The 14,788-nt window shown below is 33.8% G+C and overlaps 3 protein-coding genes across 3 annotated transcripts; 1 reads left to right on the top strand and 2 right to left on the bottom strand.

Annotated features, from left to right (window-relative positions):
- Window positions 1–92: 92 nt before the first annotated feature.
- On the bottom strand, window positions 93–4,229 carry LOC8288105 (methylthioribose kinase). The gene is made up of 6 exons (XM_002518620.4): window positions 3,775–4,229; window positions 3,057–3,366; window positions 2,775–2,949; window positions 2,485–2,686; window positions 700–914; window positions 93–443 (listed from the first exon to the last, which is right to left on the bottom strand). Exons 1-6 carry the CDS (start codon window positions 3,958–3,960, stop codon window positions 257–259), a joined length of 1,275 nt encoding a protein of 424 aa, XP_002518666.1. The 5' UTR covers window positions 3,961–4,229; the 3' UTR covers window positions 93–256.
- An 838-nt stretch (window positions 4,230–5,067) lies between these two features.
- Window positions 5,068–9,192, top strand: LOC8288106 (triacylglycerol lipase 1). Its single transcript, XM_002518621.4, has 9 exons — window positions 5,068–5,493; window positions 5,783–5,893; window positions 6,458–6,598; window positions 6,760–6,870; window positions 6,948–7,091; window positions 7,170–7,210; window positions 7,334–7,410; window positions 8,292–8,387; window positions 8,531–9,192. The coding sequence occupies exons 1-9, from the start codon at window positions 5,326–5,328 to the stop codon at window positions 8,842–8,844; spliced, it is 1,203 nt and encodes a 400-aa protein (XP_002518667.1). The 5' UTR covers window positions 5,068–5,325; the 3' UTR covers window positions 8,845–9,192.
- Window positions 9,193–10,213: 1,021 nt separating this feature from the next.
- Window positions 10,214–12,262, bottom strand: LOC8288107 (gallate 1-beta-glucosyltransferase 84A24). Its single transcript, XM_002518622.4, has one exon. It carries the CDS (start codon window positions 12,138–12,140, stop codon window positions 10,506–10,508), a length of 1,635 nt encoding a protein of 544 aa, XP_002518668.1. The 5' UTR covers window positions 12,141–12,262; the 3' UTR covers window positions 10,214–10,505.
- Between the last annotated feature and the right edge of the window lie 2,526 nt (window positions 12,263–14,788).

A 14,788-nucleotide genomic window follows, 5' to 3' on the forward strand; every position in this document is an offset into this window, starting at 1 on the left:
ATCCTAAACTAACATGGAGAAAATTAATTCAAGATGATCTTATAACCTTATATCTTTATGAAGATGCACGAGTGGGAGAAAGAGAACTTGTATAGCCAACCCCCATTCACTTGAATTAAATATATTAGCAGTACAGCATCGATTGATCGCAGATAAAGAAATAAAGATTGCAGATAAAGCAATTCACTCTTAAAAAGTATTCTGGACTGTATAAAACAATACTCAGAGCCATAATATCAGTAACAAGGCAGAAGCTCTACCCAAAAGTTTGACAACTATCCAATGGCTGCATGGCTGACACGACTCCATCAATGGAATCAAAATCTCGCCTATTCTTGAGAAGCATTTTTGCAAAATCGAGTGCCTTCCGCTCGCATTCAGCTCGTTTGCTAGCATCCTTAATTGATTCAAAATCCTCAACATGGGCTACCCCAACTATTCTCCTATTAATTGAAATGGAGGAAAAAAAAAGTACTATCAGTGTGGTGTTTGAATCAGAATGTCAAAAAGTAACCATTTCGAGATGTAAAAGTAAGAGTTGGTTCTTTTTTTTTTCCATTAGAACTTGAAAGCTTATTCATCTTAATTTTTTTTTTTTCTCATACATTAAGATGTTCCTGTTCAGATTACCAAGAATAGCAAATCTCAGGACAAGTACATAGAAACTACAAAGACAAAATAAAAAACTTGCTTGCTTACCTTATCATTTTTGCTGCACCAAATCCAAGCGTGTCATGGAACAAGTCTCTCATGAATTTTCTCTGTACAAGCTGCCGAACTTCGGGCTTATTATAAATTTCTGGAAGATATGCCTCACCAGGTCCATCCTTGTGCTCATCCCAAAGTGCAATGAACTTTTTGTCGAAAAGATTCCATGTATTTTCGATTATCTTCAAAATCCACTCTTTATATGACTGCATTTAAATGTGACTTTTAGAAATAAACCTCAAAAATAATTAAGTAACAAAATTACAAAGTAAAATATGCAAGAGAAGTTGTGATTACTTTCCAGTCCATAAGCAAGCTGAATCATGCAGAACACGAAAAAGAACTTTTGAAATTATTTCCATCTTAGTTTTAGTAATGTAAGTTTAGATTAATTTGATTTGATTCAGGATTCTGTGCCTAGCGCATCTTCTCTCTGCCTCCCATCTTTTATCCTCTTCTTCCTTTCTTTCATCCAAGATACTGCTGCAGTGTTGCAAAAAGTTGCTATTTTAGTAAATCCTTCTCTCATATTCAAATCAACCTGGCTTCAATTTTCGACCTCCAAACTTACTTTTACAAATCTGAACCCCAAATTTAATCAAATAGTTGAATTCAGCCACAATTGAGGAATTACTAAGCAGATACTTTTGAACCTGTACTGCATCATCAAGCTATCGCTATTTTGAAAAAAACAGGTAATGCAAACAGAGAATATCCAAGAAACAAAAGAAAATGGAGAAATAAGAAGATCAAAACAGAAATTTGCTAATTTACATAGGCAACAGACCAAAGATTGATGGCAGTCACAAGCCAGAAATCACCAGGGTCAAAGTGTTGGATATATTAGTCAACAAATTCCTATAGAAACATTGAAGCAGGTGTTAACACGTGCACCCTGTTTCCTTATGGGGATATGAGTTCACATGTGAGATGGTGTCAAATCAGTTTGCAGATTTCAGGATTTTTTTGGTCATTAACTACAAGGTCATTGACAACACCAACATTATTGTCTCTACAGCTCAATGTACGAACAGCCAGCCCAAGCAAACTTTTCTCAACTGCTTTCCTTTATTTCAACCTTGTTATTATATCATAACATGATTTTGACAACATTTCTTTCTTGACCTGGACATTCCTCAACTTGATTTGAAGTTTCGGATTTTATTTGCTTATATATATATACGAGTGTGTGGGGGTTTGTGCTTTTGCATTATGCTACGTATTTGCACGAATTGATAGTTTTTTTAGATTTCAGAAGTATTGTTATGCTGTATGTTTCAGTAAATTCGTGTTATACTACTGCAATGAGTATTATCTTGCTACTTTTGAAACAACTAAAAGTAGCATTGGATGCAAGTCTGTAACCCGTTAGTGCAATTACAACCATGATTTAGAATGCCTCTGACGACCTAATGAATTGAGTTATTTAGATGAATAATAAGTAGCATTTCTTCACAAAATAGCAAAGGGTAGAAACAGTAAACACCAGTAGAGCTAGAAAGAATAAACAACTTAATTTGAGAGGTGTCTTGTACAAAGGGAAATTTTACAAAATCTAGAAACATAGCCATTATAATAGGAGCTAAGGACCAACTAAATGAAATTATAAAACTATTCTTTAACTAAATTGAATGCATGAGGTAATGCATATGATTGAGACTGAGTTGGAAATAATACAGACACAAAAGACAAATAATGGGCATAGAACAGCCAAAAGCAACAAAAAGAAAAAGAGAGAAAATCAATAAACTGAAAATGGAAAAGAACTTGACTTACTTTACGATCATTTGCTGAATCAGCATGGCCAGCTTGAGCAAAGTATGCCAAAATCAGGTTCCCAATAAAAGCTCCAATATCAAAACCCATTGGACCATAAAATGAAAATTCTGGATCTATAACCTGAGTTGAAGAAGGAGTAACCATGACTGAACCAGTGTGGAGATCTCCATGTATTAAGGCTTGGCCTCTTTCACAGAACCTGTGCAAAAAGACAAGTCTGATGGATTAGATGATGAACTAACTAAAACAATTTGTGAAGAAAAAAGCTATGAAGATGAAAACAATACTTGGATTTTAATTCAGCAATTTCAAGCTTCAAAATATTATCCTCACGGACAGCCTCAGCATCGTGATCAAGGTAAGGGGAAGTCCAATGGTTGTATTGAGAAACTTTGTACGGGTCAGAGAAAACAACCTGCTCAGTTAGCCTGCATAACTCCACATTCCCACAGAATTCAGCAACTGCATACAGCATTCAAAATAAGCATGTCGGCAACATTTCTTCAATGACAATTGAATGTCTACCTAACAAATCAAATAAACAATAAATGAAAGACAGAAACACTTACCAGCACGTTTGTGCTCAGTGGTGGTAAGATACAGAAGGGATGTATAAAAAAGAGTCTTTGCCATATAATCCGACATATGTTCTGCTAAATGAGGGTACTCATGTCCACCAATTAGCCCTTTTCTAAGGATAATATGAGGAGGCTCCAAGTATCGCATGCCAATCAAACACATAGTGTGATCAAAGTGATAAACATCAGGAACATGTTCCGGGCACAACCGGCCATGCTCTTTAAGAGTCCGAGCTTCAAAATAGGCTCTTTCCTTTGTCATAGGCCATGATTCGCCAATACAGCGTATGTAAGGGAGTGCCTAAAAGATAATAAAGATTAGAACAAGTCTAGAACACTTCGACAATCATCTCCAAATATATAAATATATATTATCCTTCGTCTAATAAAAGTGAACAGAATTATCAACTTTCAACAGTAAATAGTTGAGCTCAAAAATTTATTAAATTCCACAAGTGCATACATAGCTCCATAAAGAATATAGCTTAAAATGTTAATAGATTCTCATTTTTTCCCAGAATAATCCCATTTCCCAGTTTCCAATACAGTAATCATATCCAATAAACGGGAAAAGAAAATACAACTCATTACTACAAATGGCAGCCAAAACACAGTCAATCTGAACACAAATTACACTCCTTCCACTAAAAAAATAATTAAGCTTTATCACATATAAATGAAAACCCAATTCCAAAGATTCAATCTTTACCTGCTTAATAACAAAAGAACCATCAGAACTAACAACTATGTAGACAAAATTAAGATTCCCATCGCCAACTTCTTTAATCTTCAAGTCATCAAACTTGTCGCCAATCTTATTGGCCAATACAGGAGTACCCCTTATATACTCTATCAAAGACTTCTCGTCCAGTGGCCTAAACTCTGAGAATGCCATGTGGATGCAAAGGCGGAGATTGTGGTTGTGGTTGTGATGGTGATGGAACGATGGTGGGTTTTTAAGGAGGAAAAAGGAATTGGCTTTCTGTTTTTTTTTTCTTTTGGTGAATAAGGAGGATGAGTGATGACTTTGACCAAACTGCTGGAGGCGTGACTCTTGCTGGACCCAAGGCGTCGATGTGGTTCGTTGAACCTAGTCGTTTTGTGCCCAGTCTGCTTCACTAATACGCAGATGCAGCTCCAATCGGACTAGTATGAGTATCATATGTTCTTGAAAAATGCACAAGTATGGATGAGCCTTTAAATATTTATCCAAAGTACAAGTAATTATTTAACGCTCATTTTGTCTTATTTACTTAACTATTTTTAAAATGATTTAAAGTTAAATTTATATGAAGTTCATTTTGGATCGATCTAATATTTAAAGTTCATACTGATATATTAAAGACATGATAGCATATTTAAACACCTATTTAGATATTAAAATTTTAATTATTTTAACATGTTTTTATAAATAAAATAAAAATTTAATTACTTCTCAATTGATTTTTGAGATAAAAGTTTATAATTAAATTATCATATATTATTTACAATTTTTGAAATCAGTTTTTTTTTTTTAGAATTGAACCGATTCTTCAATTAAATTATAATTTGTGATGAAAAATAATTCGTTTAATTAAAAATTTAAATAAATAAAAAAACCATTAAATCTCGATAAAATATATAAAATTCACCGTAAACCATAAAAATTGTATGAATAGTAACGAACCGAGTGGATTAAAATATTAAATATAAAATTTTAAATATTTTTATAATATTTTAAATTAGTAAGTAAAGAATATATTTATTTTTTAACAAAATATATAATAAAAAATCAACAAATTATTAGTTATTATTAATATGAAATTACATGACAGATAAATTTTGACATTTGAAGCTTAATGTGTGTCCATTAATATGCATCTTTTTTAAAATAATTTTTATTATTATTTCTATTTTTGTTATTAGTTATTTATAATTAGTTTTATTATTAAAAAATCAATAGCTCAAACCATTAATCCAACGATTAAACCGGTTTTGATAGCATTGCTTTAAACCATACCTAAACCGGAAAAAAGAAAATGAAAATAAAAAAATTCAATCCAGCTACTAATCTTCGATTTAAAGCCATTTTTGATAATTCTGCCACGTAACTAGGATTTTGAGTAGCTCAAGTGAAAGTGTAACAAACGCGCTTCATTTCGCGGGTAGGATAATCTCCAAAAAACTTGCATATTCCTCTCCCGCAAACGCAAAGCAAACTCAACTATTGCAAGTTGTATTTCGCTCCGCAGATTAGGCGTGTACAACTCGCGCCAATTAGATGGAAACGAAACTGCTTCTCACTTTAGCAACAATCATTTCTCTCTTCATCTCCACAATCTCCGGTCAGTCTCCCGCCGGAAATGCTTATCTCAGGCTCCGAACACCGGGAGAATCCTTGTGCAGTCAGCTCATCGAACCCGCCGGTTATCCTTGCACCGAATACACTGTAATCTCTCTCTCTCTCTCTCACTCAGTCGCTTAGTCAAAAAAAGAAACGCAGTCGTATCATTAATTTCATGAATATCAAATGTATTATGATTTTTTGTTTTTAGAGTCAGTGAATTTGTAATTAATCAACCCTTTAATTGTAAGTAATTCGATATTTTTCTTATTTTTCTAAAAGCTTGTGTTTATATAATTATTTGTTGTATTGAAGTACATAAAACTGCAGTGAGTTTTGATTTAATTGAGATTATTTTGATTTAATTATATTATAAATGGTTTTGGTCTTATAGATACAAACACAGGATGGTTATTTACTAGCTCTTCAACGTGTATCATCGCGTAATGGTGAATTAAAGCTGACACGAGGACCTCCTGTTTTGCTTCAGCATGGACTCTTTATGGTGATACTCATATTTACTACAATTGGTTCTTGTTAAAATTCTGGTTTTTCTGTAGTGACTTGAAAATTTTAGTATTTACTATCATGATTTCTTGTTTAAGAAGTTAAGTATGCACTGCAATGTTTGATAATGAATCTCATACACTTCTTAGTCCTTTGAATCCAGTAACTTTGTACATTAATCTGGTGAAGAATGTGTCCACGAAATTAAGATGCCATTTATTTGCTTGTTACTTTTCAAGACAGTACTTTTAGATTAGTTTAATGTGGGTTAATTCGTTTACATGCCTAGTTGTTTCCGATAAGCTCAAGTTCCTAGTTGAATTAACTTATTTTAAGAGTTTTCTGAACCAAAATTAGTGAATTTGCCTTCTTTTTTTTGTTTATTAATCATTTTGGATTTGTAAAGAATATTTTCCCAATAAAATTCACTATAGAGCGTACCAACGTTGTTTTTCTTAAAATAATATGCATTTTTATGGAGCTGGCTGTTCACAATGAAGTAATACTTGGTGTTTCGTATTCTTTGATATAAACATTAATCCTAAATTTAATTTGTGAACAGGCAGGTGATGCATGGTTTTTGAACTCTCCAGACCAGTCATTAGGCTTCATTCTCGCAGATCAGGGATTTGATGTATGGGTTGGAAATGTTCGTGGGACTTTTTGGAGTTATGGGCATGTATACCTGTCAAAGAAAGATAAGGTAGACGAAGTCTAGAAGATATTCCTATTTTCCGGTGGTTGTGCTAGTATTGAGCCTCATACTGAATTCAAAAACCTGTCAATATTTGTTTTTGACTATTTCTGGGTGTTCTACTCTTTTCCATATTGTGAATTCACAAAGTAAATGTGTTATTCCTTCAGGAATTTTGGGATTGGAGTTGGCAGGAATTGGCTCTTTATGACCTTGCAGCAATGATACACCATGTATATTCAACAACAAACTCTAAAATTTTTATTGTTGGGCACTCGCAGGTATAACTCATGCTCAATTGCATCTGGCTTTTGCTCCTTGTTCCCGTATGCACTTAAGTTATTTACTTTTCCTGCAGGGGACAATCATGTCTCTGGCAGCTCTAATTAAGCCAAATATAGTCGAAATGGTTGAAGCTGCTGCGCTTCTGTGTCCAATATCATACTTGAATCATATAAGTGCTCCACTTGTACTTCGAATGGTTAGGTTGCATCTTGATCAGGTATATTTTGTTTGCTATATTTTGCAGTATCTTATGGCTGTTCAGTGATAGAATAAGTTTATCTCTTCTTTCTGACAGATGGTTGTGGCCATGGGCATACATGAATTGAACTTTAGAAGGTTTTAAGCTACTACGCCCTCTCCCTCTCTCACATATTTTCTTTTTGCACTTTTTCGCTCAAATTTCTGATATTTTAGTGAGTTAACTTTTCTTCATTTTGTAATTTGCTCTGTTGTCTACAGTGAAGTATTAATAAACCTTTTGGATTCCATATGCGACAATCGCCTGGAATGCAATGACTTGCTAACTTCTTTAACAGGTCTCTCTCTCTTTCTCTTTCTCTGTGCAGTCTTTAATTTTTCAGTTTGCTGGTTTAAGTTCTCCTATGAATTCTGTCCTTTTTATGCAGTAGCAGTGAAAAAGAAGTGTATATTTAGACATAATAACACAAAAGCTCAACTGAATCATGCTAATCGTATAATGTTGAAATGGATTAAAAAGAAAAAGTCATGAAGTATAATAATTTGCGTTTAAGATTTATAAATTAGTTGGGCAAGTTTTTTCTACTTGGCAGTTCAGCAGGTATTTCTGACAGTTTGGTCTGGGTGCATTGCTGCAGCTGCTCTAACTTGGAACCACATTTTAATGTCATCATGTCGTATTTGTTTTTACCTGTTATCCTGTTATTCTTTTTTATTAGGGATCATTAAGTTACTGTGCTTGTTTATATTATCACTTCTACAGATTTATTAGGGCAGAATTCCTTGGACAGAAGGTCCTCTAGCATTAGATTAATCAGATTCTATATTGGTAGAACTAATAAATTTGCAGTTCTCAATGCTGAATGCTTATTATTTTGTTCCCTTTTGATGGAATCATAGGTCTTGATAATGTTATTCATGATTTCATGGTTTATAACTTGATTCTACAGTGCTAGACGATACCTGGATATTAATATTACAGAAAAGATAATTTGGCTCTTTATCTTGATGCAAATCCATTTTTCCTTTTCTTTTCATATATGCTTAGCTTTACTAAGAATGAACATGTAAGTCATGGGTGTGAGGCAAACTGAAGTACAGTAAATAGTTTTTGTTGGGAGAACCAATGAAATTAAGGTGCTGTTATGCTCTTTAAAAAAATTGTTTGATAATATATGCGGTTTTTCCATCCTAAACCAAGTATTTTGTAACATTACAGGGAGCAATTGTTGCCTTAACACCTCACGTATGGATCTCTTTTTTGAATATGAGCCTCACCCATCATCGACAAAAAACCTGCGCCATCTTTTCCAGAGTATGTTCCGCCCACTTCTCTTTTAGTAGTCATATATGCAAATTCCAATTTAAGTTCATCTGTTGGAAATTTTTTGCTTACTTGAACTGTTATGTTCAATCAAACTGAATTCAATTCTCATGCGCTTTTCTCGTTCTTGACAGTGATTCGTCAGGGTACTTTTTCACATTATGATTATGGAATATTTAAAAACCTCAAGCTATATGGTCAGGTTGAACCCCCAGCATTTGATCTTAGTCTAATACCCAAGTCATTGCCTTTATGGATGGGTTATGGGGGCTATGATGGATTAGCGGATGTGAAGGATGTAGAGCACACTCTAGAGGACCTGCAATCCAAACCTCAGCTGCTTTATCTAGAGAACTATGGTCATATAGACTTCCTCTTGAGCGAGCGAGCAAAGGAGGATGTTTTCAACCATATGATTGGATTTTTCAGGTCATTGGGTAATTCTTGAGTTAGATACTTGTAATATGAGACAATACTGTTTATTATATGTGTATTTCACTAATTAGCTGTGTGCATAAATTGTAAAGGTGCCTTTCCTCCCTTTGTACATGTTATTGCCCAAAAAAAAATGAAAATAACTACCTCCCTCATAGATAAACATGTCTTGCCCAATTTCTTCCTTTTTTCTTTTAGCTCATTGGGAGGTCAATGGCCATGAAACTGTGGCATGAGCTACCCAATGCAATAGAATAATTCTCATTAACAAAAAGCTTATTGTAAAATTAGGATCAGTTGGCTTCTTTCCATTTCTTTTATTCCCTATGAATTGATTCTTTTTCCCATGCTTGCTTGAACATTCTTCTTTCTTTTCTATTCCACTAACCCCCTGCTCTGCAGCTCTTCTCTGTAAGTAGGTATACTCGTATAATCTGCAGATGCTGAGTTCTCATTTGGTTCCTCGAGAATAAGAAGAATCTCCGTGTGAGTATGCACTGTATAACGATTATTGTCCATTTCTCTTTTATCATTATTATATCGTGCTAAAATTATGACCCATTCAAATCGATGAGTCACCTGGCAGTAATCTTGAAATGCAACCACTAAAACTATCCATGCTGGTGGCTGGCAGAAGAAGAAGAAGAAAACTTTTAGGTAATACCTAACCCCAAATCTGTCTGGGTTTAGTTAGGGTTGGAACAGGGGCACTTATCTTCCTTGTCTTATTATATTAGACTGGGAGTTAAAGAATTCACAAAAGAAATGTTCTTTCTGTCTAGCCTTAAAATTGGATTAAAAAAGGGGAAATCTAATGTTTCAGCTAAAAAAATTATGAGTTTCCTATTGAAAACGTTTTCATGTCATAATACAGTTTATGTAACTCTACTAAAATTAAACTCTGACAGTCGAAAAATAAGGTATCGAATAAGAAAACATTCTCAAGTGAAAAAAAATACTGAAATTTGATCTGAAGGGTCCATTTGCCACTGCCGACATGCTGCTTTTTGCAGCACTTGGAGCTCCCATCTATATGGTTGGAAAGCTGAAAACCCCTTTTTTTCTTGGACAGGGATCAGCTGGCAGCAAAAACCTAAAAAAATTTACAAGAATGTTAACCTTCATTGTAGAGTAATTTCAGGACGCATTGGAGATTAATTTCAGGACGCAATCAAGTGTTACTCCCAGTCTATCATTTCGAGTTTGATCCTTGCAGTAAGTACTTGAGAGTAATAATATTTGGATGTCTGGGGGTAGATTAATAGAATTGAGCATCAGACTGATTCAAACACCATTTTGCAAAGAGTTTTGATGCAGTTTGGAAGTATGAGTTAGTACCCAATTGGAGTTTAAAGAATCACAGGCAATAGAACTAAGACCAATTGGTAGGTAACAACAGTACATGGCATTTCATCAAGAGAATAAATTGCATAACAGGAAAAATTACAATGGGTCAAAAGTTGGAAAAAGAAGAAAACTAAAATGTACCAGCATTCTAGTTATAACAACCAAACAAAGATGACACTTGACACATTATTCCAAGAAAAACATTGGGTAAGCTTAAAAAGAAGAAAAATAAATAAAGAACAACACACCCAACCTACAGAAGGGCAATTAACTTATTCAACAATGGGTCATTGAAGATTGAAATTGACCGTAGATTGACACTCTTCTTCATGCCGATGACTCCACCAATACTTCCACTTTTCCGTTGTTGGTTGGCTTCTCTACTTTTCCTTTGCTGGTTGGCTTCTCTTCATTTTGGTTGCTGGTTGGCTTCTCTTCGTTTTGGTTGCTGGTTGGCTTCCCTTCGTTTTGGTTGCTGGTTGGCTTCTCTTCGTTTTGGTTGCTGGTTGGCTTCTCTTCATTTCCATTGCTATTGCTTAACTTGCTACTTATCTCGACGCTTCTCCTCCTCACCTCATCCACGAAGTATTGTATGTTCCTGTCAGATGAACCACCTTCACCCACCGCTGCCTCGGCTGCTTCCTTCCATTTCAATGCATTCTGCTTTATCTCTGCGGCCCTGGGTCCAACTGTTGCCTCAAGGAGGCATTTCTCAACTTCATCGCGTGTGATCAACTTGTTTTCAGCCTCTCCACGGCACATTCTAACGCCAACATTAAAGACATCAACTAAGTACTTAGCATCAGTCACTTGATCACCCCATTGTGGGAAACAGACGACTGGCATGCCTGAGGAAAGTGCTTCCATTGTTGAGTTCCATCCACAGTGTGTTACAAAGCATGCAGTTGATGGGTGAGCTAATACTTTTTCTTGTGGACTCCATTGCACGACTTTTCCCCTGTCTCCTGCTTTCTCTAAGAAACCTTCAGGCAATTGAAGAACTTGAAAGCCTGAATCTTTGTGTGGTGGTTTCATAACCCACAGGAATGAGACACCAGAATTCAAAAGTCCATATGCAATTTCATCCCATTGATCTTGCTTCAAGTACACTACACTACCAAAAGAAACATAAACAACCGATGATGGTGGCTTGCTATCAAGCCATTCAATGCAATCATCAGCCTTCATGATATCACCTCGGACGGCTGAGTTTGGTGCTTTAGGGTTCTTGAATAAAGGACCAACAGTTTTGATAGGGCAAATTTTAGACATGTACTCGATGATTTCAGGCTCAAGTTCCTGGAATGATTCCATCAAGATGCAGAAAGGCTTATCGAGATTCTTGTACTGACCAAGAATTGCTCTTCTCAAGAAAGGATAAGGACTAGTAGGATACAAGAAACTAGGCACTTCGTCATACTTGAGAAGTGGCATACATGGCAGCTGAACATCGATTTCGGGGTTTTCCTCATTGGGGAAGGGGACAAGACCATGGTAGTAATGGTAATAAGAGGAAAAGCAAGCACAAGATTGAACCCAAAGCATTGCAGAAGGGAGACCAAGACTTTCAGCAACATCCGAAACCCAAGGAATGAAAGGGTTGTTGATCAAGCAAGAAATTGGCCGACCTTCCTCAGCATTTCTCTTGATTAAATCGGGAAAGAATTTTTTACCCACAAGCTCAAGTTGAGGCAGGTACTGATCAAGGTCTTGGCGTCGAGGTTCATCATCGTGCCACCCATCTTCAAAGAATTCGAACCTCATGTAACCATCACCAACGGGAGTAGGCTCGTCCGAGATGCTGCCAGACTTCCTCATCTGCCTGCCAGTGATCTCAGGAGTAGAGAAAGTGACAAGCAAGCCCCTAGAGGCAAGTTTCTTGCCAAGTCTAAGCAAAGGGTTAACATGGCCTTGGCCAGGAAAAGAAATAAGAAGGACGTGAACAAGTGACTCAGAACCCATTGCTTGCTTTGTTGGTCTGCTTTTTCAGTAGAAAAATTGCTTGGTTTGTTTACTTAACAGAAAGAGCAGCAGAAGAAGAAGAGATAGGCAACAGGAGAAATGTGAATACTTGGTGAATTGATGAGGAGCATATGGTAGGGAATATAAATACCACCCATGATTGTGAATTACTAATTTTCAAAGAATGAGACTTTAGATATGACTGTTAGTTAGCCTATCTTATGTTTGCAAGATGGAAAGTTTGGTTCACTAGTAATAATCTACAAGCATCCGAATCAGCAAAATATGCTTGTAATTGAATCATATTAATTTCTATTCTCCTATGTGGATTAGGTGTATAATCATTAGTATCTTACATTAACAAGGACCTAAGCAGCATGCAAAGCAATACTATAATTTTTACTAATTACGAAGCTCTCAATTTTTACTCAATTATTTTTTTCCCTTTTTTTGAGAACACAGGATGTAAATTATATATTTTATTTAGAAGAGACAAAAAAATTATTGATCATCTTATTACTAATTTTGATATGGTTTATAAAGGTGAAGATAATTAGTACTACTTACTATTTGAGTTTGAATCATATAGAAATTTTTATTTTTGGCCAAGAAATATAAAAGTGAGCGACTAGTGGTAAAAACTCTTGCTAAATGCAATTATACAAGCTTTTTTTCGCTGCGGAATGTTCATAGAGCCATAACTAGTTGGATATAGGAATTGACTCCTTACTGTAAACGTGAACCTGGCTCAACTGATCAAATTTATTTCATAGAGAGAGTTGCATGTGAAGCCTAACCAGAAAGGGAGAGTTGCACCTCGCTTGTGAATAGGGTGGCATAAAGCAAACTTTATGCTAAGTAATATTTGGGTAAGAGTTATCTCCTCAAGGGATATACACTAACATCTTATAATTATACACTTGGGATCAAATAATGAAGAGATTATAACTCAATAAAAGTTTAAGTACTATAGATTTTTTTTGATTTAATATTTAATTTTGTTGGTGAAATAATAGCATTGAGGGATAAAAAAAGTTAATATTTTATCATGTTATACAAATAAGATTCAATAGAAAAATAATACTGCATTAGACATAATCTATATTCTTTAAGAATATATATATCCAAATATTACTGTATAGAATAATATAGTCTTTCAAATAAGATTAAAAATTTATAATTTATTACCATATAGAGTTTGTTTCTATTTACAACTTGCTCAAATTGGAATAAATTTTTTTATAATTATATAAAATTATTCCTATATAAAATATCACTATAAAAATTTTATTTTATATTTATAATAAATTGTAAATTAAAAAATAATTTAAATGTATTAAATGATCTATACATATTCAATCTTTTATTATTATTGATGAAATATATGTATTAGATATTTATTTTCTATAATATTTATCTTTTGAGTTGAAAATTTTACATCTCGACATAAGAGAGGTGAATGTTAAATATAAACATTTAGTAGTTTAAAACACTTTTATTTCTGACAAGAGTGTTTTCAATATGGTAAGTTATTGAAAATTTGTTATTTTATTAGAAAGTTAAATAAAATTTGTTATAAAGTTTTATTTGTGACAAATTTGAATTGATTTTTATATTTAATTTTAGAGATAGGCAAAAGGTGAGATAAAAAAAGGTAGAGTATTTACTTATTTTTCTCTTAAATCATAAAAATTTATATGTAAATATCTTTGGAATTATATTTTTTAAAATAGTAAATAAATATGAGAAAAATTTTAAAAACTCAATAGGATGTATATGATTTCAATTAGAAAGATCAGAAGCAAATTTTTGAGATTTTTTTTTTTTTAATATCATTTTAGAAAGAAAAGATTATATAGCAAAGACTGGCAATGGGTTTGATCCTTCTGAAATATAACTGCAAATATAATTGAAAAAGAGAACCCAAAAGAGTTTAGTTCATAAAATGCAGGATTGGGTTGTAGTAACCAGCATCCACCTGATTCCATATTATTGAGTCTTTGAGACCAGAAAGGTTAGTTGCAACACTTGCAATTCTATTCAATTAATGTAAGTTTGGCAGCTTTGTTGGCCATTATGCTTCTGTTGTACTTGATAGTTTTTTGTTTTTTTTTTTTTTTTTTTTAAAGAAAAACATTAGAGAATCTGATTTTCTCCTGGAAAAGATGAAAGATACAGCATAAAGCATATTAAAAATTTGCCTTATTCTTTAGACCCATCTCACTTTCCTACTTAGAAGTCAATTAAGTATTCTTTTTTATTGGAGGAAGAAGCCAATTAATTAAGGGTTTTTTTTTCTTGTCCACTTACATATGAAATGCTGGAAGAATACTCTTAAAATCTAGTTTAAATCGAAATATATATTTATCGTGAGATTAAATTTGTGAACATATTAAATAATTAAGTTAATTAAATATTAAATAATCAAAAGATACACAGCATTCATTTTGTGAGATTAGGTATAATCAATTAATTAATTAGTATTAAGACTTTTTTTTTTTTTGAATTAATGCAATTCTATGCATAGTGCATATTTTGCTGTCCCTACTCTCTCACCTTACCTAACCCTTCTTTTACTTTTGCTCAACTCTATTGTATTGATCTTGCCTATACAGACTTTTATTAATGCAGTTCTTGAAACATTCTTC

Source organism: Ricinus communis, chromosome 6 (genome assembly GCF_019578655.1).
Source record: "Ricinus communis isolate WT05 ecotype wild-type chromosome 6, ASM1957865v1, whole genome shotgun sequence".
NCBI lineage: Eukaryota > Viridiplantae > Streptophyta > Magnoliopsida > Malpighiales > Euphorbiaceae > Ricinus > Ricinus communis.